At 36.4% G+C, this 27,568-nt stretch overlaps 4 protein-coding genes across 9 annotated transcripts in view; 2 read left to right on the forward strand and 2 right to left on the reverse strand.

Moving 5' to 3' along the window:
- LOC134816726 (arginine and glutamate-rich protein 1-A-like) overlaps window positions 1-27,568 on the reverse strand; it is a 1,122,901-nt gene that overhangs the window by 643,037 nt on the left and 452,296 nt on the right. The window lies entirely within an intron of this gene.
- LOC134816503 (uncharacterized) lies at window positions 2,774-13,544 on the reverse strand. 3 transcript variants are annotated; one of them, XM_063825368.1, is made up of 6 exons: window positions 13,352-13,544; window positions 7,098-7,187; window positions 6,911-6,952; window positions 6,312-6,396; window positions 5,899-5,963; window positions 2,774-3,257 (listed from the first exon to the last, which is right to left on the reverse strand). In XM_063825368.1, exons 1-6 carry the CDS (start codon window positions 13,514-13,516, stop codon window positions 3,168-3,170), a joined length of 537 nt encoding a protein of 178 aa, XP_063681438.1. In that variant the 5' UTR covers window positions 13,517-13,544; the 3' UTR covers window positions 2,774-3,167. The 3 variants fall into 3 exon arrangements, with proteins under 3 accessions (XP_063681438.1, XP_063681437.1, XP_063681439.1); XM_063825367.1 differs by lacking the exon at window positions 13,352-13,544 and adding an exon at window positions 7,487-7,716; XM_063825369.1 differs by lacking the exons at window positions 6,911-6,952; window positions 13,352-13,544 and adding an exon at window positions 7,487-7,716.
- LOC134816498 (cilia- and flagella-associated protein 57-like) overlaps window positions 10,736-27,568 on the forward strand; it is a 70,190-nt gene continuing 53,357 nt past the window's right edge. For all 4 annotated transcript variants that reach the window (XM_063825359.1, XM_063825361.1, XM_063825360.1 and 1 more), the window contains exon 1: window positions 10,736-10,746. The gene's annotated coding sequence lies outside the window, so the exon portion shown is untranslated. The remainder of the gene's footprint in view (window positions 10,747-27,568) is intronic.
- On the forward strand, window positions 22,031-27,309 carry LOC134817229 (uncharacterized). The gene is made up of 11 exons (XM_063826364.1): window positions 22,031-22,992; window positions 23,193-23,383; window positions 23,753-23,849; window positions 24,101-24,279; window positions 24,427-24,541; window positions 24,697-24,887; window positions 25,135-25,306; window positions 25,527-25,702; window positions 25,989-26,091; window positions 26,469-26,594; window positions 26,768-27,309. The coding sequence occupies exons 1-11, from the start codon at window positions 22,878-22,880 to the stop codon at window positions 26,905-26,907; spliced, it is 1,605 nt and encodes a 534-aa protein (XP_063682434.1). The 5' UTR covers window positions 22,031-22,877; the 3' UTR covers window positions 26,908-27,309.

Here is a 27,568-nt window from a genome sequence, read left to right on the forward strand (position 1 = left end):
AGACACGACAATTATAATTTGATATAGGAGCCTTATCTGTATCAGGAGACACGACAATGATCGGATATAGGAGCCTTATCAGGAGCCTTATCAGAAACGTAATTATCACTGCACCGAAGCTTTGTATGACCGAAGCTTTTCAGCACATGATTGATCAGATGGTGCTAAGTTCTAAGAACTAGCTGGCTGAACCCTTGCTAAAGATCTGAAGAGAGCTACAGTTTTGAGATTGAAGCGAACTACTTGAATTTACATTGTAACATATCAACTATAAGAGTATAAGGTATGGGTTCACTTTCTGTTGAAATCTCTTTAGGTTAGTTCTCCGGGAAACTGGACAGCTACGGGACAGATGCTGTAACTGAGTGGGTCCCATGTTCTAGCATCTCGGTCTTTGCCTAGACGTCAGGCTATCCTGAACCTATGGCTATGCATCAAGTTTACTCGTCAAACTCAACCAAACAAATCAAAAATAACTTTACTGATCTAATTATTTTTTTCGTGTCGGGCTCAAATTAAATTAATACAAATTTTCATAACAAAGAAGTTTCTTGGGTTAATTTTACTTTTAGAAGTTTAAACTTATAGTTTAAACTTTAAACTTTGTTATTTTTAGCTTCAAAGCAGGCGGTTCATAACTACACCTTGTCACTCAACTATGATATATATTAACATAAATATTGCGGTTTATTTATTATTATTAACTCGAGCAAAGCTTCAGTCTAAAAGATAATTATATGTTTGTTTTTTGTAGAACCCGTCCCCAATATCGTATCGGAAAATGACCGGACTCAATTATACTGAGTGTGAATACGGGTGGTACCTGCAAGGGTATTAATTAAGCATTTAGAGTTCTGTTAAACTGCAAGTAGATATAAATTATATTAAAATTATACGCTATGAAGTATGAACGTGTCATGTAGCAGGTAAAAAGGTGAAAAGAATATTAATGAAAGCAATTAAACAGGCGAAGAGAACATAATTGGAGGGTAATTTGGCAGGTAAGCAGTTTTAGTAAAATATATTGATTAAAGGATCGAGTGCTCTGCTACTATACGGTGTAAATGGAAATGTGAACTAAGGATGAAGCAAGGACTGTCCGCGATAGAACTTAAACTGAACTGGCTCTAGAATGTGAGCTATATAACTGCGAATGAAACTTATATATCCTAATTCCTATTAAAGATGGAAATGGATCAAGCCAATTTATGAAATGAAAGGACGCTGTGAGGATGAGTGCCTCTTAAGATGGCACAGAGTGAATCTGCACAATTAAATCAACGTGTGAAAGAAGATACAGAACTGTAGTTCTAAAGAGAGTTCACAGGAGAGAAGGTTAGGAGATATTATGAATTATGTATTCACTATTCAATTATGTTTAGACATGAGACAGATATGAGCTTTTTAAAGCAACAAATAGTGCTTGAGAATTAGTTAACGAAAAGTCCTGGAGTAGCATCTAATAATGATTGATATGAACTGACACATAGGTGAAATGACTGGATAACATGAAATATAATGTTGTTAATGTTATAATACGGTGAAACTGAAAGACTGACGTTTAAAAGTTGTGAGTGATACTGATAGATACTAATAGATACTGAGTGATAGAGGGGTGACCGACAACTTCATCCAATTTGACCTAGTTCCCACACAGTTAATAGGGCACCCAATCAGCTTCATTGGGTACCCAATCAGCCAAAATCCCAAAACGACATCTTCACCCAGATCATATTATAATTGCACCCTCCCTTACATAATGTAAGAATGGGAGATTTGGTAATCTAGCTAGGCACACTGCACAGTTGCACAGTTGAATTGCGGCTTCGTCTTAAACTGTGCCCCAGGTCATCTTTTACCCCAACTGTGCCTCCGCTGTGCCCCAACTGCTTTTGCCCCGATTTCTTTTGCCCCGACTGTCAACTGTGCTCCAACTTGCTCCAAGTGTGCCTAGCTAGATTACCAAGTGGCCCACTTAATCACTCAAACTAAAGAAGAACTAAGGAAGAAATTTCTCAACTCATAATTGTTTGCCGTTAGTATTCTAGGCGTGCAGTGTACACTTATACTAAAATCATAATATTTAATGCGGGAGCGCGTACAAGGGTAGACTAATTTGAAGCTAAACCAGTTGCAAACAACTGTTGTCAGATTTGGTCGCCATCAATTAACACTATCAGAGCTCTCGTTGTACTGTTATTTATATTTAACATGTTTGCTGTTATTAACACTGTATATTTTGATCTAAGACCTAAGATATTTTGAACTTTGATATGGTTTATAATAATAGTTATGACATTATTTTCACTCTGTTGTCATGAATTATTGTTGAATTTATTTTCTCCATTCAATTTCAAAGTTAAGTTGTTCTACTATTCACGTATCTATCAAAAATAGTAGAAAAAATGTAAATTTTTTAATAATAATACCCCTCTGACAGATCGGTCATGATATTTCTAAAATTTACAATATTAATCCGTTGATTGTCAGAACTGTCAATATATAAAGTAAATTATTCATAAAATGTGCGAAGAAGAACGAAAACAAGTTTTAATTATTGAAATGGAATGTGTTTAATCTAACAAAACAATGATTAATATTATTATATCCACAATACAAAACTTATTCAGTGAAGTGAACACAAAACAGTAGATAAATAGATAAATTTGACAAATAACTTAATAAGATGTAATAAGTAAAAGAAATTCATCGCAAATTTATCATCAAAATATACTGGTATAGCAAGATAGAAACCTATCTAACCTAAATCGCAGCAAAAATGTCTGTCAATTTGAACTGAAAACAGTCAGCCGAGATTATCAAGGCACAAATTCCTTTTAAGTATGAATAGAAATTTTTTCGAGAAACGCAATTCAACATCAAGAATCAATTTTCTTGAACTAATAACTAAAACTTCATAAAAATACTTTATACAACTTATCTTTACAACGTGAAACTCTTAAAAAAATTCCGATCCTGATGTTGAATCTGTAGACTTCCTCCACGGCAATCTGAAGACAATATCTCATAGTCATCTCATTGATAACGAACTTCAACGTTGATGAGCATATTACCTCTTCAGATATTCATTACAAATTATTGTAAGTCATGCTGAGGGGCTGCTGAGAACCGAAAGCTGACTATTTGGACGCCATTAATAAAGCTGACTATTTGGACGCCATTAATCGTTTAAACTCGTCTTTGTTAACCCGACCGTCTCCGTCCTTATCTACTTGACCGATGAGCTCCTGTACTTCCTGGAAAAGAATAAAATGAAGATTGTTTAAAAATCTGGCAGCTTTTAAGAGAAGTCTAGCTACAGATACAGTACCTATTATCTTATCATAATCTAAATCCGTAGGTCATATCTGCCGTTTTCTGACAAAAGTGCTTAAGTAACACAAGGTTCATTTTGTGTAAATTGAGGTTAAAGATTTCAATTCTGTAATTGCTCTGGGCTAGCTATTGTCCAATTTAAACTGCACCCACTATGTTTCTAAGGTACTTTGTCGACTTTTGAGACTTCTGACAAAGTTTCATCATCCTAACTTCTCGGAAAGTGCCTCAAAATCACAAATTATAGTTTGAATTTCTTAGAAAAGTGCTTAAGTACAGTCACATCGGCAAATACTACATGTTCTGATGAAAATGACCCGTTCAAACCATTGGTCATCGAAAGTAAAACGAAAAATTAGCCTAAAACTGTTGTGATGAAACATTGGTTGTAAATAGGGGACACGCTGAAATAGAAAATTTCGTTTTCTGAGAAAAGTGCTTAAGTACAGTCACATCGGCAAATACTACATGTTCTGATGAAAATGACCCGTTCAAACCATTGGTCATCGAAAGTAAAACGAAAAATTTGCCTAAAACTGTTGTGACGAAACATTGGTTGTAAATAGGGGACACGCTGAAATAGAAAATTTCGTTTTCTGAGAAAAGTGCTTAAGTACAGCCACATTAGTGGGAACTTTATCTGCGATCATTCTGACCAAAAATTTTGCGACAAATCGATTGGTGGTGGTTTAAGAACACGAAAACACTCCCTTCTCCCCAGCGGATTAGAAAATAGTCGAAATTCTACCAGCATTTCAACGAAGAGTTGATTGGTGAAAGTACGGGATAATAATAAATAAGTTGCTTTCTTTAGAAATTAAATTAAGAACTCAGATGAGGCTTTCTTCATAAAGACCAATGATTTGCGAATTATTGATATCGTAACGCGAGGCAAAGAAAAACAAGCGTATAAAAATGTAACATAATTGTAAGTAATGCTGTACATAAATAAATGGTAAATAATACAAGAAATAGTTGATTTTTAGTCAAACACTCGATTAAGATATCTGTTATATAGCTGTACTATCAGGCAAGTTCATCCAGATTACCCTACTACTCGGGGCCATAAGCCTGCACAGTTTACGTATAATGTCTTGTTTTTTGGGAGTAGCTATCCCCCGGGGCTCTTCCTGGGCGAAAGCTATTTTGCAACCTATGGAAATGAGTCTCTCGTCTTTTTGTCTGAGAAATGGAGTGAAATGAAAGGAAACCTCGTCATGATTTGTTTTCCATTCCATTTCTACAGACCCACGCTGGAAACTTACAACTTTAACATCTTTAGTTTTTTTAGTTGCTTGCTCCGTAGGACTTTGGCCACGATTCAAAGTATGTGCAGTTCATGCTTATCGCAAAACCCACCTGTTCAACTGCCTGAACAAAGTCCTTATAATCATGAAGTTGACCTGATTGTTTAATGGACAACTCAACTTTATGGTGGAATGAGTCTGCACTCATAAAGGTGTTCACTGGCTTTAGATACTGGGGATACTTGACCGTTATCTTGTCCAGGTCAACATCTGGGCTGTTGATGAACATAGGGCAGTAAATAAAGTCCAACACTTGTTTTGAGCAGAACAATTGTCTGCCCAAAAAATGATCTCCCTGCTACCAATCTTGCCAACTAACTGGCAAAAATTTTTATTTCCCTTATCCAAGTCGAGGACACATTCTCATCTTTCCTTCCTGCGATTGACTCATTCCAAAGAATCGCTAAAGGAGCTCCGTCTGACCCCAGCCTCGCGAAGGTCTCGTTAAATGTGACAAGGCGTTTTGTAAAAATCGCCTCCTTGTACTCCTTGTACTACATGTGTGGTAGTAAAAGAACTTTCTTCATATCAACAGAGAAGGAGCAGTGAAGCAAATCGCTTCTATCTCTTTGGTAATGTTCCCTTGCCTGTCGATAATCCTGCCAGTCTGAACTTATAAGAGAATACAAAATTTTAAAGCAAATTATGACGTATATTTTGAAACGTTCTGCATTGACAAATCGGCAATTTTGACGGCGAAGCTAGCGTTTCTGAAGTTTATGACCATCACCAATCGATCCGCCGTGAAAATTTAGATTTGTTAGTACCGATTATATAGTTTCAGTTGGCAGTATCAACATTTAATTAAACGTATAATGGCACTTAAGCACTTTTGTGAGAAAACGAGCCCGTTTTCACAAAAGTGCTTAAGTGACATAAATTGTTTTCTCCCAGGCCAAAAGGCCACTAAATTACCGTCACTAGGCCAGTTTTGGGCGTAAAAAACAATGCCACCGTTTTCAGTTCCCGAAATGGCACCGTTTTTGAGATAAACGGCACCCGTTTTCCAAAATGTTACTTAAGCACTTTTCTCAGAAAAATGACCATATTTTGCATTTTAGGGGGTTCCAAAAAGGGTGTTTCGGGGGGTCGGCGAATCTATCCAATGGTCCTCAGGGATAGTTCTCGACCCAAAAACAAAAGTTGGACCAAAAAACCCGAAATTTCCAAAATGTTACTTAAGCACTTTTGTCAGAAAACGGCAGATATCAGTGTACGATAACAGTTAACAAAAAAGAATGCATAAGATCACAACCTCGAGTGACATCTTCTCTCCAAGTTTTTCAGTAAGCTTTATTATCTCCTCAGCGTCAATAAAACCTGATGTAATGATAACGATCATTCATGAGAAAAACCAGCCTAATAAACGGAGCTGCAATTAAAATTATTATTATATTATAAAATATATTATGTATACAGGGTGTACTGCATAAAATGTGAATTTTCCCCACTTTTATATGGTATATATCAAATTAATAATGACAGTGCCAGGCTATCATACCAGGGTTAAACAAAGTATTTCCACAAAGCTGGTACCGGTACCAGACATCATACTCTGTTACTTTTAACTTAAAATTATATAACCATTAACTGTAGCATAACAGCCACATTATTTTAAATGGTAAGTCAACGATTCATAGAGTAAAGTTATTGTTAGCGAGAGCCGACCTGATTCGTCTCCATCAAGAGAGTCAAACAAGTCCTCTAGTCTCTTGTTGGTGGCAACTTCTCTAGCGGAGCTGTTAGTCTGACCCTGAAGTAGTCACGTCATCAAAACAGAGGGTAAGTGGAATGTGGCTGCTTTGGATGAACCCCACCCAATACGCCACCAAAGCTGGTTCATTCATGGTTATTGCGTGAACAAAATCTGGCTCAACGTGCACGGGAAAGCTTAACATTTTCTGACAATTACAAATATAATACAAGTAAAAATCCGGCAATAGAGCTGTTGTGAACTGTTAAGTTGCTGTTGTCATTATTATTGTGATTCGTGAGGCTTGAATTTTAAGTCGATATCTAGCAAACCCGAAATGAGGCAGGAAAACAAGAAATTAAAAACGTGAAAATGAGAAACTGTTGGCCTGCAGGTTTTTTCATGACCATATCAAATAAGGTGTCGGAGTTGATCGAATGGAGATAAAACGTTTGGTTAAGAATATTTGTACATGATATGCTGAAAGTGCTGAGAATGACAGAAAAAAAGGACTCTTTTAAATTAACAATCGCTTCTTCGGTTCTGTTTGTGCTCAATATTTAATGATCATAACCTGTTTTCTCTGTTTTTCGGCATTCGCCGGATCTTTAGCCACCTATATATATGTTACAAAGTTACAACCTTCTATTTTTGATAATTTCCTGATCTCATACTTTCATACGATATTTTGAACATGCTCGGTGGTCTCTACACTACTCTTTACTAAAGAGGTCGCCAGAATGATGGATCATGGAACCTACCTCTGGATGGCTGAGGTGATACTGGAAGACATTCGCCATCATGTCCAGGAACTCTTTGAACTCCATTCGTTTTGTTCTGTTCTTGTCGTACTGAAGTTATAGGTAAATTTAGAAATCTAACATTAATAGACCTATAATACTGATTCATCCAAAAGAACCAGGTTATGTAATTTATATTATTTTTTTATTACTGTTAGTAATTATTAAGCCTACAAATATTATTTCAATAACATATTCAAAATATTTGTAGGTTAAATCGACAGTTTGTGTGGACGAATTGAGGACTTAAACCTTAATTCTTATCACATTGTATGACTACTATTAAAAAATGAAATAAACCAATTATACAGAACAGATATACAAATGAAAAAATGTTGAACAGTTGTCACCGCTTTAATCATTTTCTTGCAACTCTTGGTGTCAGTGACTTGACCAAGTTGCTTCAGGGCCCCCTTCAGCTCCTTGGCACTTATATCACCGTCCCCATTCTTATCGAATTGCTCAAATATAACCCGGAATTTATCCATCTGTTCTTGGGAAAATATGTCCGCCATTTTCTTGAAGATTGGAAGTTATAGTCAGAGCGAACAAAACTAAACAAACTGTTAAATGTACGACTGTATATAATACTACGTGTACATGATATTAATATTATGAGACGGCAAAATGGAAACTGATCGAAGAAGACACAAGTAGATCATGCTGAACAAAAGGACTTGATATGTAACGCAATCACAATTACGACAAGATTACGATGAAGCAAAGAATTTAAAATCAGACACGGAGTTGTTGAATGTGTGAATGTATACAGTATATCTGTTCACAGTAGCGAATATTCGGCTCAAAGGGCAGTGTAAACTGAGGGTTCCAAAGTGAGGCCTGCCGCAAGCGAAATAACGAATGGAATTGGAATGTAAATTCTTTATTAAATCCAGTTATTCGGATGTTTGATATCAACATGTTTTGTGGTTGAAAAGTCAAAACATTCATCAAGCAGAAAAACAAACAAATAGCTGTTAAATTTAAAAAGATAAGCTTTATATGTACTAAAATGTATGAAACACCAGACTTTTTCACGAAAAACGGTCAGCCAAGTATAAAATTGAATCAATGTACATTGTACATTAGAGCTAGCTTAGATCAGCAATTCCATCATATTTCAGTTTTCTCTAGATCGTGGAAACAGATTTTTAGAGGAGTCAAAAACTTGTTCAGCACCTGCTCGTGCAATGAGCATGAAACTAAAAACATTCTGCATAGCCTTAGGACGAGATGGATAGAGGAGATGAGAGCTAGAAAAGGTTATTAAAGCTGCAAGAGGGTCTGATCTTATATAGGGGGTCAATATTTTTAATATCGCTAATTGGTACTGGTGGTTGGCCGGTAATAACAATATAAAAGTACAAAAAGCAATGATGTGATTGCTTTCCCTATACTCAGTACTCACAAATGTGTATTTATCCTTACTTACAATTGGTTCTATTCCTATTTACTAATGTTTAATCTATACCATTTCTTAATATTTACATAATATAATATCTACTTATAGCAGTCATCATTTGTAGTCAGTAAATCAAACCAAGAAAGAATTGAAGTGGTAAGATACAAATACCACAATAAATGAGCTGATTTTCTGAGTTAGTTTTCTGGAGTCGACTCAGAAGGAAGGGGAAACACCCCTGGAATATGTGATGTTCCTAATACATATTCTGACTATCACTGAGTTGACTACATAAAACAAACACGATAAAATCAGTTAAATTCAACATGTGACTCCGGAACTGTGCCACTCCCACAACCATGCGGTTATCGGAAAAATGGCCTTCAAAGTGCAGCTTATTAATATCGACTGATGATGGAGTGCATTCTGGGAGGGATTTATCATACAAAGCACAGTAAGTTAATAACAACTTGGCGGAAGTGTTACAACTATGAATCATAGTATGACGACACATGAAGTAAACAAATATTGAGAGCACTTTTGTTCAAGCACGTTTCTTACTTTTAACGACGATTTATAGATTACATTAATGGCGAACATCAGTTTGGCGAACATGAACAGCCGCTAAAAGGTTTTAAAAACTAATTCTTTCGAAATAGAAATCAGAACAATTACACAAAAATTACACAAACCATAAACCAACCAACAGAAACATAAACCGAAACATAAACTTGAGTAGCAAACCGGTTACTATTACTACCGGGTATGGTTGAAAATTGAATGTAAGTTATAGTTAATAGTTAGTTGCTGTACATTTGCTGTATGGTAACCTGCAAGCATTGTATAAACGTCACCAGTCATCACGATGTTACTCGTTGATAGAATTCTTCATCGGCATATCATTATAGACCGGAACATAATAAGAACACATAATAGTCTTAACTGGTCTCTGTATTTCATCAGAGATACCATTTAAATGGGGGGAGACAGATATTAGAACATGGCAAGAATTCGGGCGTAAACTGAACAAATTGAGACTGTCAATACCTTGCAGCTAGTAGCCATGAAAATTGAGACCACTAAATTTTATCCGGTTACTAGGCAATATCATAAAGGAACATGGAATGTGCACTGAGTGCCAGTGAAACTTACTACTTCGGACCAGTCGAATAACAACGTGTAAATCAAAAATTTAACGGAAATTAAATGGGAAAAAACACTTTTGAATATGATAATCGATGATACTTATATGTATTTAGTATGTAGATTGTAGGTTAGGTGCAAATTTCCGTAACTTCGCTGTTCGTATGGCGAGTGCTATCTGGTCGCTGTCTCAGTTGCTGGTACGGATTTCAGAGTTCCACAGTAGCATGGAGCCCGAAATATTTGTTTGTTTCTTATTGCTTATTGGAAGTCTACACAAGTGGGTGCTAAGCTAATAGCCAAAGTGAAGTACAATTAGGAAACCAAAAACTCAGGTCCGATATGTATGAAATACAGAGTATCAGGTACAAGTTAAGTTAACAAGCTCTGTGTGGTGCTTACTCTAATATGATACGATCCGATGCGTTCCGAAGCAAAACTGTACATTAATTAGAAGAAGCTGAATATATTAAGTCAGCATCTAGCTGCAGTACGTATCTCATGGGAGATGGTCGACGGTAATGATTCCAAAATGTGATTGCACATGATTTATCACGACTCATAGATACTATCATATGAACAACAGTGGATGAATGAGCATATCAAAAGATTCTGCTTTATAACAAATGATACAGTGCTGAATGCTGTCAGATAATACCGATCGCTTTAAAGGCTTTAGACTCCATTTATGTGTCCATCACATTCACCATTTGACAAATATAACTAGTCATAACAAAGAAAATCACATCAACTTAAACTTTCACGAACTGAACATAATATTATATTAGGATCAAAGCAGGCCTGGTACCAAATTGTAGGGGTGACACCTTATAGAGTTAAGGTGGTAGCATTTTCAATATAGAGATTTGTTTTCTGGTCCAAAAAAAGTGTGCACAATAGAAACCTTCATCAAAGTTACAATTATTTGACAAAGAAATAAGTGTTAAGACTATAACAAAGGTAAGCAAAGAAAGACGACAAGGTAAAGTGAGTCTTATATATTTGTAGTGCCTCATAACAAAATTACCAATTGCTAAGGTATTATATGGGAAGCCAAATAATTTGGTATTTCAATAAGTGAGTCCTCAGAACTCAAACTCGCGGCTTTGCTGGAGGAATGACAGAGAGATCTCCTCTCTGTGGGGTGGTCACACAATGTGATGGGCGATGGCCCTGTTAAAGCTTAACGAATCTCAACATAGGTGACATAGGTAGGTAGGTGACAGAACCGCTGAAATCCTACAAGACATTCAGAATTCATTGGATTGTGTAATCTTTCTGATGAAGATTTTAATATGATTGAGACTATGAGACGGTGGTTGGGTAACGCCTTATTATCACCAGAATAATGATAAACTGTGGTAGCGGACTGCAAAGAAACGGATTTCCTCTCGCAAGGAACGATTACTGATTGCGTCGTATTGAAATAAACGGAAATTGGATTAACCAGAATAATATTTAACACAGTAATCACGTTTACTAATCATATAACAAATACCGGCTGAGAACTGAAATAACAACTCTAGACCGCGTCTAGAGTCGGAATAAATCCATTCGAAAGGTTAAAATAAGAAAATACAAATGATAATGTTATTACGCGGGGAGACTTAGATAACCGAAGCTTTTTTTAGAATATACTCCCGGCAGGCGCGGCAGCCAGGAAAAGTGCGCTAAACAACTGCCAGAAGATGTATAAATGCCTGCTGCTAATTTGACCACAAAATTACATATACTTGACACTCTCTCGCACCACAACGTACTACTGGAGTGTGCAAATACTTGTGTACGTACGGTGACGCTTCAGAGTGATAATGTGGCAGTACACTGTTTTAATTGAGGATAAATTAACGATTACAGATTGTTAGTTATTATAATTATTCTTATTATTTATCCGACGCATGTGCATAGTTATGCAAGGTATTGTATATAGATGTCATATTAGAGATAGAATGAATATTTTAACAGATATACCTATACTGTGAAGCGAATCCAATGATCAGATTGTGAAATTTCGAATACTCAAATTTAGATCCTACAGTTTGTTACATTAAAGTTAAAAGCAGAAAGCCAAAACAGCGTATCAATTTGTCAGTTAATTAGTTGGAAATCCACTGGTTGTTGATACTGATATGGATTTAAAAGTTTCCCTCGAATATTTCACTTTAAAAATACAGAGAGCTGGACTAATATCAGACAGTGGAGATACGGCCGAGTTCCCAGCTGCTCTTACAACATATTGCTATCATCGCATCGTGGGTGTTGACACTTTGTGCAGTTACATTACACAGCTCTGATCGATGAAGCAATGAGTACTAAAATAGTACATAGTGTTTATTATAGGTCATACAAGTGAGCATCTGATTAGAACTTAGAATTGAAGGAGTTGAGAGGTTAAGCGTTGCTCTGATTGTTTTTATTTCTTTCAACACTTTCAACAATCTAAGTAAACAACACAGTACTTCATATGTTGACAGTCAACCTATAGTACAGTCAAATCCGTCATTTTGTCGGACAAAATTCGCAACAAAGCGATTTTAACGGGATATGGTCGGGACAGGTCCCAGGAATCATTCCAGAAAAGTCCCAAAAAATCTGTCTTGAGCAAAATCCACAATTACCACTTTTTTACCACCTTTTTACCACTTTGGTTTTCCGCAAATAAGTCACGTTCTGAATATCCTAGAAGATTCTAGTTTAAAGCAGTGTGTTTAGGAAACAAAGGAGAACAACTTTTTCTTTGACAACTTTTTCAAAAATAAATTATTTAATTAATTAATTAAATAATTAATAAATTTTCAAATATTTAAAAAATATATTTTCATAAAAAATGTTCTCTGTACTATCAGAGGCAACATGATGCGATGTAGATGCGGTAATATCTTGTTAATAGTGCGATTCTGCGGCAAATTTGGAGACAAACAACACCGCAATTAAGCTGGACAATTCGCAGCCTCTAAGTTCTCTCAGGTTGGATTAATCAGCAGCGTAGTATATAACGTTGCCCATATTTACACGATTTTTGTGTTTAACACGGCAATTAATTTACAATGTTTCTTACGTAATGTCTTACGCTGACTTTCCTGAAGATTCAAGATATATAAACAATATCATAACTTTACAACTTTACAATGACAACAAACGATTCCACACATTATGTGTAATTTTTAAATCTTTAAGCGGCTTACGTGACTAAAATAAAGGGACTCAATTTCAATCTGTTGAGGGATTGCGATCTAGCTTGACAAGTAATTCATTTCCCAAGATTCACCCTCATTTTAATCAAATATCGATAGTTTTAAAAGTCAATGAATTTTCTAAATATCAGCTTGCCACCTGATAACAATAATTATGAACTTCTGGTAATATTTATCTTTTATATGTTTTCCTGATTATAAAAATAGTTTTACTTTCCGGTGTTTTTAATGTTACATCATGAAAAACATTCGACCCTAATCATATGTAGTTATTATCTAATTGTACACAAGGATACCAAGTTGAAGTACACAAATCTGATAGATCAAATAACGGCCGATGGTGCAAAACAGTGCCGTATCAGGTAAATAGTGCGACTCTGCACCCACCACACCCACCGCACTAATATATTATGTTGCCTCTACAACCTACAAGTTTAAAACACTGAAAATGTACAAATATTTAGTATAAAACTTACCGTTTTAATCATATTCTTACAATATCTCCTCTTTACTTTCTCTCCTAACGACATCAGTACACACTTCAGCTCGTCTGCTGATATGTCACCGTCTCCGTTCTTATCAAAACTCTCGAACAACTCACGGAACTGACCCAACTGCTTCTCGGAGAAGTATTCAGCCATTTTGGGTGTCCTCCTGATGGTGTTACTCATTTAGGGGGGTCAGGAGAGGTTAATAATGTTAATCAAGAAATTAGACACTAATTGTATAGATTACAGGGTAGAGTATACAACTGAAGTAATGAGGGAAATGAAACTTGACTGTGATTGTTTGCATCTGTCAATGCGTCAACCGGTAAATGGCAATGGGCAATGCTATTTCGGGGCCTCATATAATCAACCTTGAAATTATCTTGTCCATTGGTTATTAAGTTATTAGATAGAGACATTCATAATCATAATCACTAATCTTCATTGCAGGCTATGATGTTTACCATATAAGGATAAATTTGTGTTCAACAGTGGTTATGATTGCAGGCCTCTACTGAGATTAATTTATGAAAACACTATTTTTGAAATATGTGATCTGTATAATAAGTAGAGAAGTAGGTATCGAAAGGTTTCGGGTTTGATTTAGAACTCGATTCAATCACGAGCAATGGTATGTTCATTTAATGAACATACATCTTTTTTTATTATATAAAAAAAAGAGGGGCAAGCATAAGTGCCAACAAATTCTTCGACGACTAGGGCATCGAAGAATTTGTCGGCACTTGTAAATTTAAAAGTATAAAACAACGAAAGCGACAACAAATTCTCGGTTTCTATGCCAAAATTAAGATAGAAGCAGATATATCATTAATAAAGTAAGATGTCAAAGCGTCGAGTAGAAATTTAATGAATTCGTAAGCTTACGTGACACTGATACAAACTAAGATGGTGAAGGAGCAACAATCACAGACGTACAGTAAGTAATGACTTACGCAACACGTGATCAGATAATATTAACAGTACATTAATCACAGCACGATAAAAAGCGGTATATTACGGGCACCACTTCCCGCAACTGTCTGATGTTATTTTATTAGGCAATAAAAGGCATCGATTACGTGCGACTTCTGTAATTATTATTATTAAAGTTTAAACAGCCGCAGATCGTCTGCAAGCGAACCCGTCAAAGTTTGACTGGATACCTTCTTTGATCGCAAAAGTGATATCGGCTGGTTTGATGAGGAATTAGGTAGGAATGTGTAAAAGTGATGGAAATTTTCATGAAATATTTTAACAACTTCACTGCTGATCATGATGACTGATCTAACTGGAATTTCCGGAAATTCCTCCAATACCTTGGTTGTGTCATATTTGAGTACCGAGGATAATGACGGTAATATTAGATCATGACCATGGCTAAAAATTAACCGCAGTGGTCACATTGATGGTTTCACCTAGTCGATTATGATGATAACGAATTATATTTAGAATTCAGGCAAGCATCATGCCAGCTTTATTTCCTTCGCTGAGTCTAAATAAAAGTTTGATAGAAATGACAGAAAACATGCATCCTAATCATGAGAACTGAGAGAGATGTTGGCAGATTACCAACTCTAGCACTAATTAAGCAGTCGTCAACAGGATGGTTTATAATCACCAGTACGATCAGACTGACACGCCTAATACAAAAGATTAACGAACCAATTACCAGAACAAACCTGATCCTGTAGCTACATCTGGGGACGACAAACTATAATAATACTCATTAAACACTAGGATAACTAGGATAACTAGGATAACTAGGATAACTAGGATAGCACCAGACAGGGCCACTTGTCACAAATTTACGACTGTCAGCAGAGGCGGTGCAGGTTTACGTCACGGTTAAATTAGCTCAATACACTGCAGTCTGCACTACCTGCATCATTTCCCACACCTGACAATGTGTGGTGTGACAGTGTGACAGTCACACACACACACTGCAGTGTGATTGTCGTGATCACATTATCAAATCCAGGTTGAAGTGACTACTGACTGTATGTGAGCACTAAATGAGAGTCCATGTGATTGAGTGACACCGCTGAGAGGAAATGCTTAGTGGGCAGCAGCAGGAGGCATAAATAATGGCCCAGGTTGTGTAACTATTTACTATTCAAGTATTCATAGTGGTATAGAGCAATACCTGACCACTTTAATAACTATTGTGGGACCACCTCACGCCTCGGCTCCATCGGTAACGTGACGAGATGTGACTTTATGACAATTTATCATTCATAATACAGGGGTAAGTGGTTCATTATAAGTAGAGTTGGGAAAGAAATATTAAGATGAGTAAACAATTTAAAACCATGTTTGAAACATTTAAACCTTTTACACGATGATACTGAAAGTCCAAAAGAAATAAAGTAGAAGTGGAGATGTAGGTAGCACTGATCACCAATGAAGCTGATATGACTTATTGGGACCGTGCCAAGTGCACCGTGTTATGATGATAATGAATATTCGATTGAAAACCATTTACCCTCAACAATCAGAGCTCATACACTGCTCATACAACCTGCATCATGCTCCCACTTTGCTTGTTCGGGCCGAGCTATAACCAGGTTGATATTTGATTATGGCAGAGAGGTTCACGTAATTAATTGGTTATATTGGACATAGGACCACTCATGAATAAACACACGAGGTAGGTAGGAATTATTGTGACAGATCGATTATACAACTTGGTGGTAACGGTCAATCATAGACTCTCTGTTATAGACTCTCTGTCATAGACTCTCTGTCACAGGGTCTCTGTTACACGTTTAATGAGTTATATATATTATTACGTGGTGAGCTAGGTGACGATGATTAAAGTTTGTATGTCACGTGTTCTTAGTAGAATGCAGGTCGTATTCCGGTATATGGTTGGCAGTTTCGCGGTAGTACTTGAGTTTTGGTTGGAGAGGTGAATGAACACAGGGTTAGGTTTTTGAAATTTTCGATTTAATTATCGAGAGAGCCTTCTGAATAGAATTGGTCAAACTCAAATCTCATTTAAAATCGCACCTCGTCTCGTCAAAATTATGAAACACAAGTAGTTGTAGAACAATTTTCTGTAACTAAAAATAAAATTGACAGAAAAGTGAAATCATACAAGTATTTTAATCATGCAGGAAATGCGAAAAGAGGAGAAGCTCAACTGCAGGAGAAGAAAATGCTTAGTGGGCAACAGGAGGACATGCAAAAATATTGGGTTAGGTTCACTAGGTTGTGTATTGTGTAACAATTTACTATCCAAGTATTCATATAATAATAATAGTAGAATAGACCACTTTAGCACCTATTGTGGGACCTACGAGAAACAAAGTGTAAGTAATTATCTGATCACTTTAATTCCATTAATATTTAATACCCATAGGCCATAATGTTTGTTCTTAATATAAAAATCAAACAATGTTCTTTCGTGCATAATTGAACTGTGGTACGTCTTGGTCGGATCTATTGCCTGGGGAGCCCTGGCTTAAGTGTTCGTAAATGAAGATATAGCGGAGTCACAGTGAGTCAGCACTCAGCACTAGGCTGAGTGACAGGCTGAGCGGCATCCAGTAATACAATCTACTGCTACTTTTAGCGACACTAAAAACAAAGATCTCAAGTGACATACGGTGCAGAGTGCAGACAATAAACGTTTATTTGGGATTAAAATGGGGAAAAATCGAGCGTGAATATTATCCCTGTACCCTAGATTGCCACAAATAATATCATATTATGACCTATAATGTCATATTATGACTTATCAACAACCAACGCATAGACAATGGCAATGGTTTGGCGATATCTCCAGCTTTTATAAGAGTGTCGAGGGGTGTTGAATTACCCAACAGTTTAACAGCATTACTATTTACTAATCACAAACATAACAAATTGTGACAATTGTCTGAATTTTACGACTGTATAACTTTTTAAAACGGATAGACCAGAAAGTTTCTTTGAAGCGTGAAGGGTTACAAGCCTTAGTGCAGCGAAATTACACTTATGAAAGCGTTAAAAAAGCCTAGCCCACATTTTAAGTGTGAAGTGGTGTGAGAGAAAACAGTATTTTCCGCTTACTCTCAATAATGTGTGACGCTCAATTTCCAATTATAATACCATTAAAAGTAATATTATTAGTAATAAAATGTTGCGAAAGTGCTACTTTATATATTCAGTATAACTTTAGCTTACTAAATAATTACAGCAGATGTGTGCTCGTGAGAAAGCTGATACTGATAGTTACTTCCAAAAGTGCTCAAGCCAGAAAACTGTATGTACATATCTGTGCGCTTCCAGTAATGTCATCAGAGGTGTAATAATATTAGGATTGTTTTTAAAATATTAAGCCTAGATTTTGATAACATTATCTCAAACACCAAAAGAAATAGTTGATAATTCGCTACAACGCAACAACCTGTACAGTGTACAGACTAAAAACATTGCACACGGTTGTTTTTACTTCACGGCTGAAAAATCGCACGGTTGAAAGACTAAATAGAGCGACTTGTTCCCCAGAGAGGATTTAAGTTTCGCGTTCGAAACATCTGCTCCTCGAAGTACAAAATCTACTGGAAATCTGATTACGTGACGTGGGTACCATGGTAACGCTGGACTTGGCCTCTATTATAAATACACAGACCTTCTAAATGGCCATAATCCGATGAAGACGCTAAATGAGCTTTGTTTTCGTTGTCCGTACTCAACAAAGAGCAATATATGTCGGGGATTGCTCACTTTGTCGGATAAAAGTAATCTTATACCAGGAATAGATTTAATTTGCCCTCTACCGGGTCTTTTCGTTTATAGCGGAAAAGGTTAATAATGATATTAGGACAAAAAGGACTGCAAAAACTCCCAAAACCCTATTACAATATTAATTGTAAAAGTAGATATTAACTATAACATTTGCAAATGTTGCTTTCCTGTAAGTTTATTTAAAACTAAAATATTAGATATAGAAATAGCTACTTCTATAACTTCTAAGAAGTTAAACTTTCGAATTTCTGTTCAACAAATTTACTACTGAACTCGATAGGTAATCCATCACCAGATCTCCTCGTCAAATGTTCGAAATTCAGAAAATCATCACGGTAAATATTTGAGAAATAACGACCATTAACTTCTACAGAGTGATCGAATAAACTGACTACTATGTCACAGGGAAGATTGAAAATTCGGAGACTTCAAAGTCAGAAACTTTTGCCGTAAATTCTATCAGACTTAACTGACGTAATATTCGAAATTTGTACAGCCGAAAATATGATACTTGAAGATATTCTGACAAAAAAGCGTCAAAAACCAACTGGCACAATTCAACACTTAAAATTTCTGTAAGGTTAAAATCAGCTGAGAGCATTAAAGAATAGGAGAACATAACTACCATCAGCTGATAAAATGATACCGAGCTATTCTAACGTTCGTTGCCAGGGAGACAGTATGCAATGCTTCAACAAGCCAGGAATACATCTTAAATGACTATTTGTTGCTTTCTCGAAGCAGGCTGTGATTGATGATCCCAACGTATGACCCTATAAGGGTGCCTTGTTCAGATCACCATTAACAAATTGCTTATAATGCCGGATAGTAAGTAGCCGGCTCAACATGTGGATCTTGAATAGGTCATCATGTGAACTGGGTGTAGCAAATAAAAAACAAATACTAAAACTACGAGCTACCAAAATAAGCAAAAGCTGGTATTTGATACGGTAGTGCAAATGACTGCTACGGTAGTGCTACGGTAGTGCTACGGTAGTGCAAATGACTGTAATAAGTGTGTCGGTAAAGAATGTTGGAGGCACACAAACAAAACTGATCTTACTTAGCAATCTTCATTATCCAATTACAACGAGGTAACTGAGGGAACCAATAACGGAATACTGCTATCAGTCTTGTCTAACATAATACGGAGTAATGTAAGGATACTCAGTCTAACTTTTAGTGATTCTAGGTAAGTTATCTAGAGTTGCTGAAGAAAGAGAACTCGATTTATGAGAGTTTTCCTGGCGTAATGAACTGTGAACAGTTATAAACACCTGCGCATGCCGGAGTGTGTTATAAACGGAAACTATCGGTGCCAGCAAATAAAGCTTGGTTCATTAAATTTAATTAGAATCTTCCGATTGATCAACGAGTGAAATAAAGGATATTGAGACATCTGAGCGACATATAAGTAAAGTCACAGATATTAAAAGATAAAGATTTTAAACTAACGTAGTCGCATGTCGCAGTATCACTTGAGTCGGCCGGATGACTGGAGTGTGCTGATTAACGATCATCAGGGTGACGATTTTAGGACATAAAAGGCAATAATAATTCATTTCCGCAATCATAATCCATACTACAATTACAAATTGAATTCTTATTCAAAGGGAATCATCACAAGCTCATGGAATATGGATGTCTTTATTTGTCTTATCCATGTCCTTCGCGTTATCAAGCATGATTTTTTACACATTCTAGCGAGTTTTTTACAAGTGCTTCTTACTAGCACCATAAAAACTTTAAAGCTTTTTGATTCAGCATTTATTACATGCTATTGTTTGCGATTAGATCTTGCTTTGTTCAATGTTGACTTCCAGACAAACCTTATTAGCTTTTTTTATGCAGATTTTTACAAACAAAACCTGCAAAAAAAAAGAAAACGAAAAAGAAAAAAAAACAACAAAATAACATCTGATGCCCAACGTTTTCTCATAAGTGTGTAAGTTTTAAACATAAAGTAGAAAGAAAGCTGACAGTTTATAACTTGTCTAAATTGCGTGACCTTCTATATTTCTATATTCTCAGGAAATATAGTTTGACCTACTTATAATGTCCATGTCGTTATTTGTTTGACAGTTACAAGTAATACTTGAACAGTGCACCCGATATCTAAACACAAATATTGGTAAACCTACAGTTATCCAGTTTAAACCCGGATTATGTCCATCTGAGTCGCAGAAGCTTTAAAAAACAACAAAATTTGTTGGTGTGAGTGACCGTTGAGCGCATGTTCATTGTTCATTAACTCTGCGTTCATTAGTCTTGCGTTATCTGATTAAGTTGCGAATCCAATGGGTTTGAACAAACTCTTTTCTAGATGTAGAATTACATCTATGAACCCAGTGAAACTCGACAAAGACTCAATCAATTGACAATGTTCACAGTTAAGAAGATGAAGTAGGTACAGCATCTTATATTTAATATTCCTGATTCCTGCTATTGAAGCAGCAAGGAAAAAAAAACAACGAAATACTAGAACGTGACCTACTCAGAGTAAACATTATAAAACTTTGTCTCAGATATAAGGTTACCAGTCTAGCCGAACTTGAATCTGATGAATAACGGCTTAATTCCTGACTAAGAAATTGAAAATTAAATTTTGAGCGGCTACAGCTGTAAAAGACATATTTTGTTCGAGAAACAAAATCGAGAAATTAGATCTTATGAATCGGACAAAAGATGTGATGGGAAAATATGATCAGGAATCTCTTAAGTTACTTAATTTACCTGAGCAGGAACTGTGAAGTGTGATGGTACCGCAATTATCAGCTGACTGTCTAACAACCTTAAAAATGTCAACAGATAATTTCTGAGTTTTTTAGAATTTTAAACTTCATACTTTGCGAGGATGGAAACATATTGTTTGGATGCTCGAAATATTGGAGTTTTCCAACGATATAACTGATTGGAAGAGTAGAAAATTTGTCACAATGACGTGTTTAATATTCATACATAGTGAACCCACAAGAGAGAATTAGGCAGATTAAGGCCGACCAAGACAAAGCTACTTGTCTATGTTACTGAACTCTGAAGGAAGTTGGGACAAACTCTAAAGAGGAACTGCGAACCCTGATGCGGGACAGGGATATATGGAGGGGGTTATCTGGCGTAGATCAGACTTAGTTCCGACATAGTAGTAGTAGTAGTAGTAGTAGTAGTAGTAGTAGTAGTAGTAGTAGTAGTAATAGTTGTATAATAGTTGTAGAGAAACTCGGTAATAGGCAGGGAAGGTATGTAACGTCTTATCTGGAGAATATTGGAGGTCGTGGAGCCTAAGCTGCCGCCTGGTGTGGGAACTGGCACTACCAGTTCCTTTTGTCACTGACATCCTTTCTTATATTTGTCATTTTTTACCAGTTATATTTATATTTATTTTGCTCCCTGCTTATACATTATAATTGAATGATACCGGGTGTAGAGCACAGCCTTCGTGAATGTTTGTGATGGCGATACTGGTAAATTAGACTGTAGAATAATGACATAAGATATAATATTAAAATATTCGCACCTAGTTTTGTTCTCAAAGTGCAGTAACAGCAAAAAAAACCGCTCTCTGATAATGCAATCTGCTACTTGTTGCAGGATAGCGATGATGTAATTTGAAATTTCAGGTTAATAACAGGCTTTTTGTAAAATTGGTTTATGTGATTCTAGACCATATGAGAGCCACCTACCGTCACATCGGAAAGATAATCACTCTTTCCAAATTTGTCTATTTGTCTCAGGTATACCGGTTTTTGCAACCTAAACCAGTTACGCCTTTGCACGATTACATCTCAAGTTGTTTAAACCTTCACTTGTTATCTCATTAGTTAGTAAACAAGCCATTTGAGATGGAAATTGAAGATGGTTAGAGCCAATCATTACTGAGATTCCACGTAATTGCATAGATTTTGACGTCACTTAATGTCGCCCAGCTGGCGGTTTTGCGGGCGTGACATTTCATCGCTTTGTTCAAATTCAATGGTCACATTAAGTCTTCATTATACATCCAAAGTTTCAACATCAGTTGTTCTTTATACGATGTGATTACCTACTTAGATTCGTTACTTACTGTACCTACTATTAGAGCTAAATACGATTACTGTGACGTAATGCAGCGGACTTTAGAACATTTTGCAGAAAACTTACAGCGTTATTATTAGATATTTACCCTGAGTTTGCATCGGGATTTATACACGTCACCACCTATAAGCAATAAGCATATACGATTACCAAACTCTTGATTTGTAGTTGTTGTAGGTACGTTTATCATATTCATTTACCGTCGTAAAATAAACTTATAACCTGCATTCAAATTCTTAGATCGCTGATAGAATCATTTTTGTACAGTTTGTTTGACCGTTGACGTGATTATTCTATGTAGGAAATCAGCAAGATTAGTTGAGAGTGTTGGATTATGCAATACCCTGATATGCATATATTCAGGCTGCGCCCGATTATACTATGTTATACCATCTACATTGTACACTGTACATTGTAAAGTGTACCATGTGCAGTGTGCACACAGCAATCATATTTCTCTGTTGTAATTTCCACAGAATCTTTCAGACTGTAAGCCTGGTATCATCGGCTTATTATTTCGGCCTCGAATAATGTTGGTAGTAGCAGAAAGGCCTCGAGCAGTGCACAATATCTCTGACCTGCGCCACTGTTGCTTATCTTTTTCTTTCTTATAACATCATTTATTTGACAACTGATTTTGCTTATGACACAAAATGGTCGTCAAACCGTAAGAATATAATCTATTCCAATCTTAGGAATCAGTCAAACTATCATGTGTGGAATATTCGCTTGTTTTGGTGAGAATTGTGACAGGATGGTTGCAGTGGAGAATGCTCATAAACAAATCCATCGTGGTCCGGACGATTTCTACTGCCAGAAAGTGACAGGTTAGTTTTGCTTTCAAATTATTAACTGTTCTTCGAACGGATTAATCTAAATTAATAAACCAACCGTTTATTGAACGGATCATTCCTCAAAATGGACTGTTCGTAGAGCAGGCCGATCATAAATCAAAACGAATCCCTGAAAAGTTTACGTAGATGACAGCTATGGGCTATCCTGTATCTTTGCAAACCCTCCCTCTTAGGTGGTCTTTTATGTTTTACTCGCCTCAACATTATGGACAGAACGATACAAGGCCGGCAACCCTTCGACTTCCAAGAGTACACAGCAATGATGAACGGTGAGATCTACAACCACAAGACCCTTGAGAAAGAGTTTGGCATCGTGCCCAAGGGAAAGAGTGATTGTGAACTTTTACCTGAACTCTTCAGCAAGGTGGGTTAAATACGTGGACCAGCAAATATTGGACAAACATGTGGTCTCTTTAAGTCTTTAATCAACAACAACAACAAACGAATCACCAGATCCCCAGATAGCACTACTATAATACATGTAGTTAGTGCAAATTGAAATCTAAACTCCGTTTCACCTGCATTTTAAAATTACCGGTAAGATTAGCCCAAATTTACTTTCTTCCAAGAAAGTAAATTATTGTAATTGTTACTTTGTTGATGATTACCAACTAGAGAAAAGCTTGATTTGTAACGTGCGAAAGTCTAGTCATGAAATACATTTAAAATCCAAATATTATTTTTGAATCACCCTGTAATTCATCTTCACGGCACTGATATAACCATTTTGTAGATCGGGGAGGAGCTGCCGAAGAGACTGGATGGCATGTTTGCTTGTGTTATTGTCAACAACAAGACTGGCGAAATCTTTATCATGCGGGATCACATTGGTATTTAACTTTAATTTAAGTAATCAATCAATGTTGACCTGAAAAAGGAAACGTTTGTGCAGCGTTAGTTTTACTATATTCCTTTTCAAGGTGTAAATAGAAAAAGAATTCCTAGCGCTCATTACTGAGTAACAGCTCACAGTTTTTGATAGTTAGAAAAGAGAACTTGTCGCAAGCTTACCTCAAGTACTATAATTAAAAGTTTTGATTAGATTTATTGAGAGTGAAACCTCAAACCAGTCTAACTTTAGGTATAATCCCTCTATACTGGGGTACGGACACAATCGGAAGACTCTACATTGCCAGCGAGCAGAAGTGTCTGGTGGATGTATGTGAGGTAGTGGAGATCTTCCCACCAAGAATGACTTACCAGGGCCCACCCGAGATGGGAAAACTGAAGCAGTGGTATTTCATGGATTGGGTACCTCAGGTCGGTTTATTCTATGTGTATTCTGCTAAATGGACTATTTTTACAATTGATTATCTGATTTCGTAGGAGATTATGCAAGATTTATGAAGTACTCAGAAATATGCTGAAAATAAGTTTGGTTAGAAATTTACTCAGATTACTGCGTAGGTTTACTCTTTGGAAATCGAAGAAAAGGTGTATGATAGAATATATAATGGAATGTACAAAGCAGTGGAGAAGATGATACCCTGTGATTCCCCTAACGGTTTCTTGCTCAGTGGAGGTATGTAATAGATCTAGTTTGCTGATTCCTGATCTGAAGTGATTATCATTTAATAACAAACTGGTCTGTGTAACCATGGAAATCAATAATAACAAGTAAAACCTTTGATAAAAGCAGTGATGCAAACACCGTAATTCAAATGAAAATTTTCTCAGGTCTAGACTCGTCTCTGGTTGCAGCTTTGGCACGGAAGGTCCTAGGGCCGGACGCCGAAATACACACCTTCACCATAGGACTGGAGAACGCTCCGGACTTCAAGTTCGCCAGAGAAGTAGCTGAACACATCGGATCTATACATCACGAGTTTACCTACACTTTACAAGAAGGAATAGATGTTATCCCGCAGGCGAGTCGTATTACTATTAAAGTTATAGCGCTCATCTAGAATTCATTGTGTCCCGTGAAGTTTCGCTTGGAACTGGTCACAGACCTAGGTTCATAGGGAAGGTCACATATCTCAGAAAATCTAATTCTCACTAATATAAATCTAACAGCGTTTCCATAACCTATCACGGCGAATTTTTGTTTCACATTCTAATATTTTTGTTGTACAGCCGATTCCGATAAAATGTCTAAACCAACCCCATGTACAGGTTATATCGAAGATAGAATCATTTGACACCACAACGATCCGATCCTCAACTCCTCAGTACCTACTGGGCAAGAAGATCCAGTCCTGGGGCTTCAAGATGGTGATGTCCGGAGAGGGTGCTGATGAGGCCTGGGGTGGATATCTTTACTTCCATTACGCTCCAAATGATGAAGGTTTCACAGTGTAAAATTTTCTTATCTAAATCCGATCCTCCGTCTTAACTTTGATCAGTCGAGCTTTCACTTTCGTCAAAAATTTCGAATAACGTTTATAATTTTAATCAAGTTTAGATGGTGTATGTCGACTGTCGCTAAGAAGTGGGGCTACCTAGGGAGGTTGGTGGGTCTTATCTGACCTCCCCAAGCCTCCTTTTAACCACTTCCCATCCCACAGAGTTTAACGAAGAGATGAAGGACAAGCTGGCGGACCTGCACTATTACGATTGTCTCCGAACCAACAAGTCCATGTTGGCCAGCAGTGTTGAGACTAGAGTACCTTTCTTAGACCCAGAACTTCTTGATATTGCCATGACCGTACCTGTCAATATGAAACACCCCAAGTTTATCAAGGTACAGTTTTATGATAATAATTCTTGGTATTTCTTGGTATATTTTCGTTTTTCTTGGTATTTCTTGGTACGCTGCACAGTAGAAATATAGCGGATTATGCATTTGTAAATAAATAAACGGCTTTAAAACTAATATAACTATTTTAAACATTTAAAATATCCATACAACAGTTTAGTCACGATTAACAGATCCTAAGCCCAGACTTTTAGAATGTGAGTCAGTAAAAAGTAATAAGTTTTCAGTAAAAAGTAATGACTTTTTAGTAAAAAGTAATAACTATTTTCAGTACGAAGGTAGACCGATAGAAAAGGGCGTGTTAAGGAAAGCTTGTGACAGAGACGATTTGCTGCCTAAAAGTGTTCTCTGGAGACAAAAGGAGCAGTTTTCAGGTTTTACATTCCTGTTGCTTTGTTTAAGATCTATTTGGATGAAACTAATTACAACACTACAAATCTATTATACATTTATTGAGAATTATGTAATGTAACGTGATGGGAATATTTTAAACGGGCATATCCTGTCCAAACCCAGGATGCACTACATGAAGAATTCGTTGTAACTTTGTATGAAAAGCATTAATAAGATGTATTTCATATTGACATTAGTCTAATAATGAACCGTTCATCGAAAAAATAGCCGTTACCACAGAGCTCCAAAAAGTTATCGTAATGGTTCTTTTTTATAGAACATTGGGGTTATATTGGGGTTATATTGGGGTTATATTGGGGTTATATTGGGGTTATAATCTAATGTTTGTACCTTCCAGACTCGGTGGGTTACGGTTGGATTGATGGGCTAAAGCAGCATTACAAGGAAATGGGAACTACGGAGGAGGATTTCAACATGTCCATGTACAAGAAGTTCAACTTCTCCAGTACGACTGTAAAAACAGGTATCATGACAATACGTTCATTACATGTTGCTGATAGTAAACAAAATTATCAAAAGGGATTGTACCCTTTCCTTTGGCCCCGTAAACCATAAACTTGACGGCATTCCATTTTCTATGTTTTTCTAGTTAATTCATGGTCCTGTTTCCAAGTAGGTGACCATGACCTCCCCCAGGTAAAACAGTGGCCTGTTCCACACCACGAGGAGCTAGCTGGATGCCAGAAGGTACTGCTGCCGACGCTTCAGGAAGATCAGTCACCTCAGTCCATCAGAGTTCTACAGACAAGGAGGCTCTGATCATGACGGAGGATTAACAGAGATGAATTTTCATAGGATAACACATGGATAGCTAGTTTTGAATTAAGGTTTCTGAAATATTTAATGATCTTTATGATACATTTTGATCTTATCTGGATATAATATCAAATGACTTAAATGGAATTTATTAAATTATTTACGAGATGAAATTAGGTTGATAACAATAAGACTTCAAATCAGTGTATCCGATGACGGCATATTAAAATGGTTAAATGAATTTAGATAATGTAGTGCAGTAAGTTCGTGATCATACATTTTTTAAGTGTAGTTAGGTATTTAAATACAGATTAGGATAATCAATGATATTTAATTTGGGCACATACCATAATCTGCCTAGTAGTATAGTGCCTAGTCTGCATAGTGCCTATTTTGTTTTATTAGTGTGAAATGCAAGCTTATTCTGAGTTTTATTTTGTCAAGGTAACAAAATTGACTAAGAAATATCTGATATCGATACGTGAATATATTCAATCCCACTCTCTGCGCATAGATTCTAGTAAAATTAGTATTAATCTCAGTCTAACTTATTACAACCCTAAGACTAAGATAAGATAACTGGCATGAAATACGTAATAAGATAGACTCGTGAAAAATGCGTATCTTATTCTTACGTTACAGAGCCCAGAAGTACAGACAAGAATTTTATCCGCTGATATA

The sequence above is a fragment of the Bolinopsis microptera genome, chromosome 6, assembly GCF_026151205.1.
Source record: "Bolinopsis microptera isolate Bmic1 chromosome 6, MBARI_Bmic_1.0, whole genome shotgun sequence".
NCBI lineage: Eukaryota > Metazoa > Ctenophora > Tentaculata > Lobata > Bolinopsidae > Bolinopsis > Bolinopsis microptera.

What these genes read in the sequence shown, in the direction of transcription:
- LOC134816503 (XM_063825368.1), bottom strand. Translation starts at nt 13,516, where the DNA reads ATGGCTGAATACTTCTCCGAGAAGCAGTTGGGTCAGTTCCGTGAGTTG. An exon ending in ATCACCTCAGCCATCCAGAG is followed by an intron (nt 6,953 to 7,097) that starts GTAGGTTCCATG and finishes ACATATATATAG; the next exon opens with GTGGCTAAAGATCCGGCGAA. An exon ending in GAGAGAAGATGTCACTCGAG is followed by an intron (nt 3,258 to 5,898) that starts GTTGTGATCTTA and finishes ATTCTTTTCCAG; the next exon opens with GAAGTACAGGAGCTCATCGG.
- LOC134817229 (XM_063826364.1), top strand. Translation starts at nt 22,878, where the DNA reads ATGTGTGGAATATTCGCTTGTTTTGGTGAGAATTGTGACAGGATGGTT. An exon ending in TACCTGAACTCTTCAGCAAG is followed by an intron (nt 23,384 to 23,752) that starts GTGGGTTAAATA and finishes ACCATTTTGTAG; the next exon opens with ATCGGGGAGGAGCTGCCGAA. An exon ending in AACACCCCAAGTTTATCAAG is followed by an intron (nt 25,703 to 25,988) that starts GTACAGTTTTAT and finishes AACTATTTTCAG; the next exon opens with TACGAAGGTAGACCGATAGA.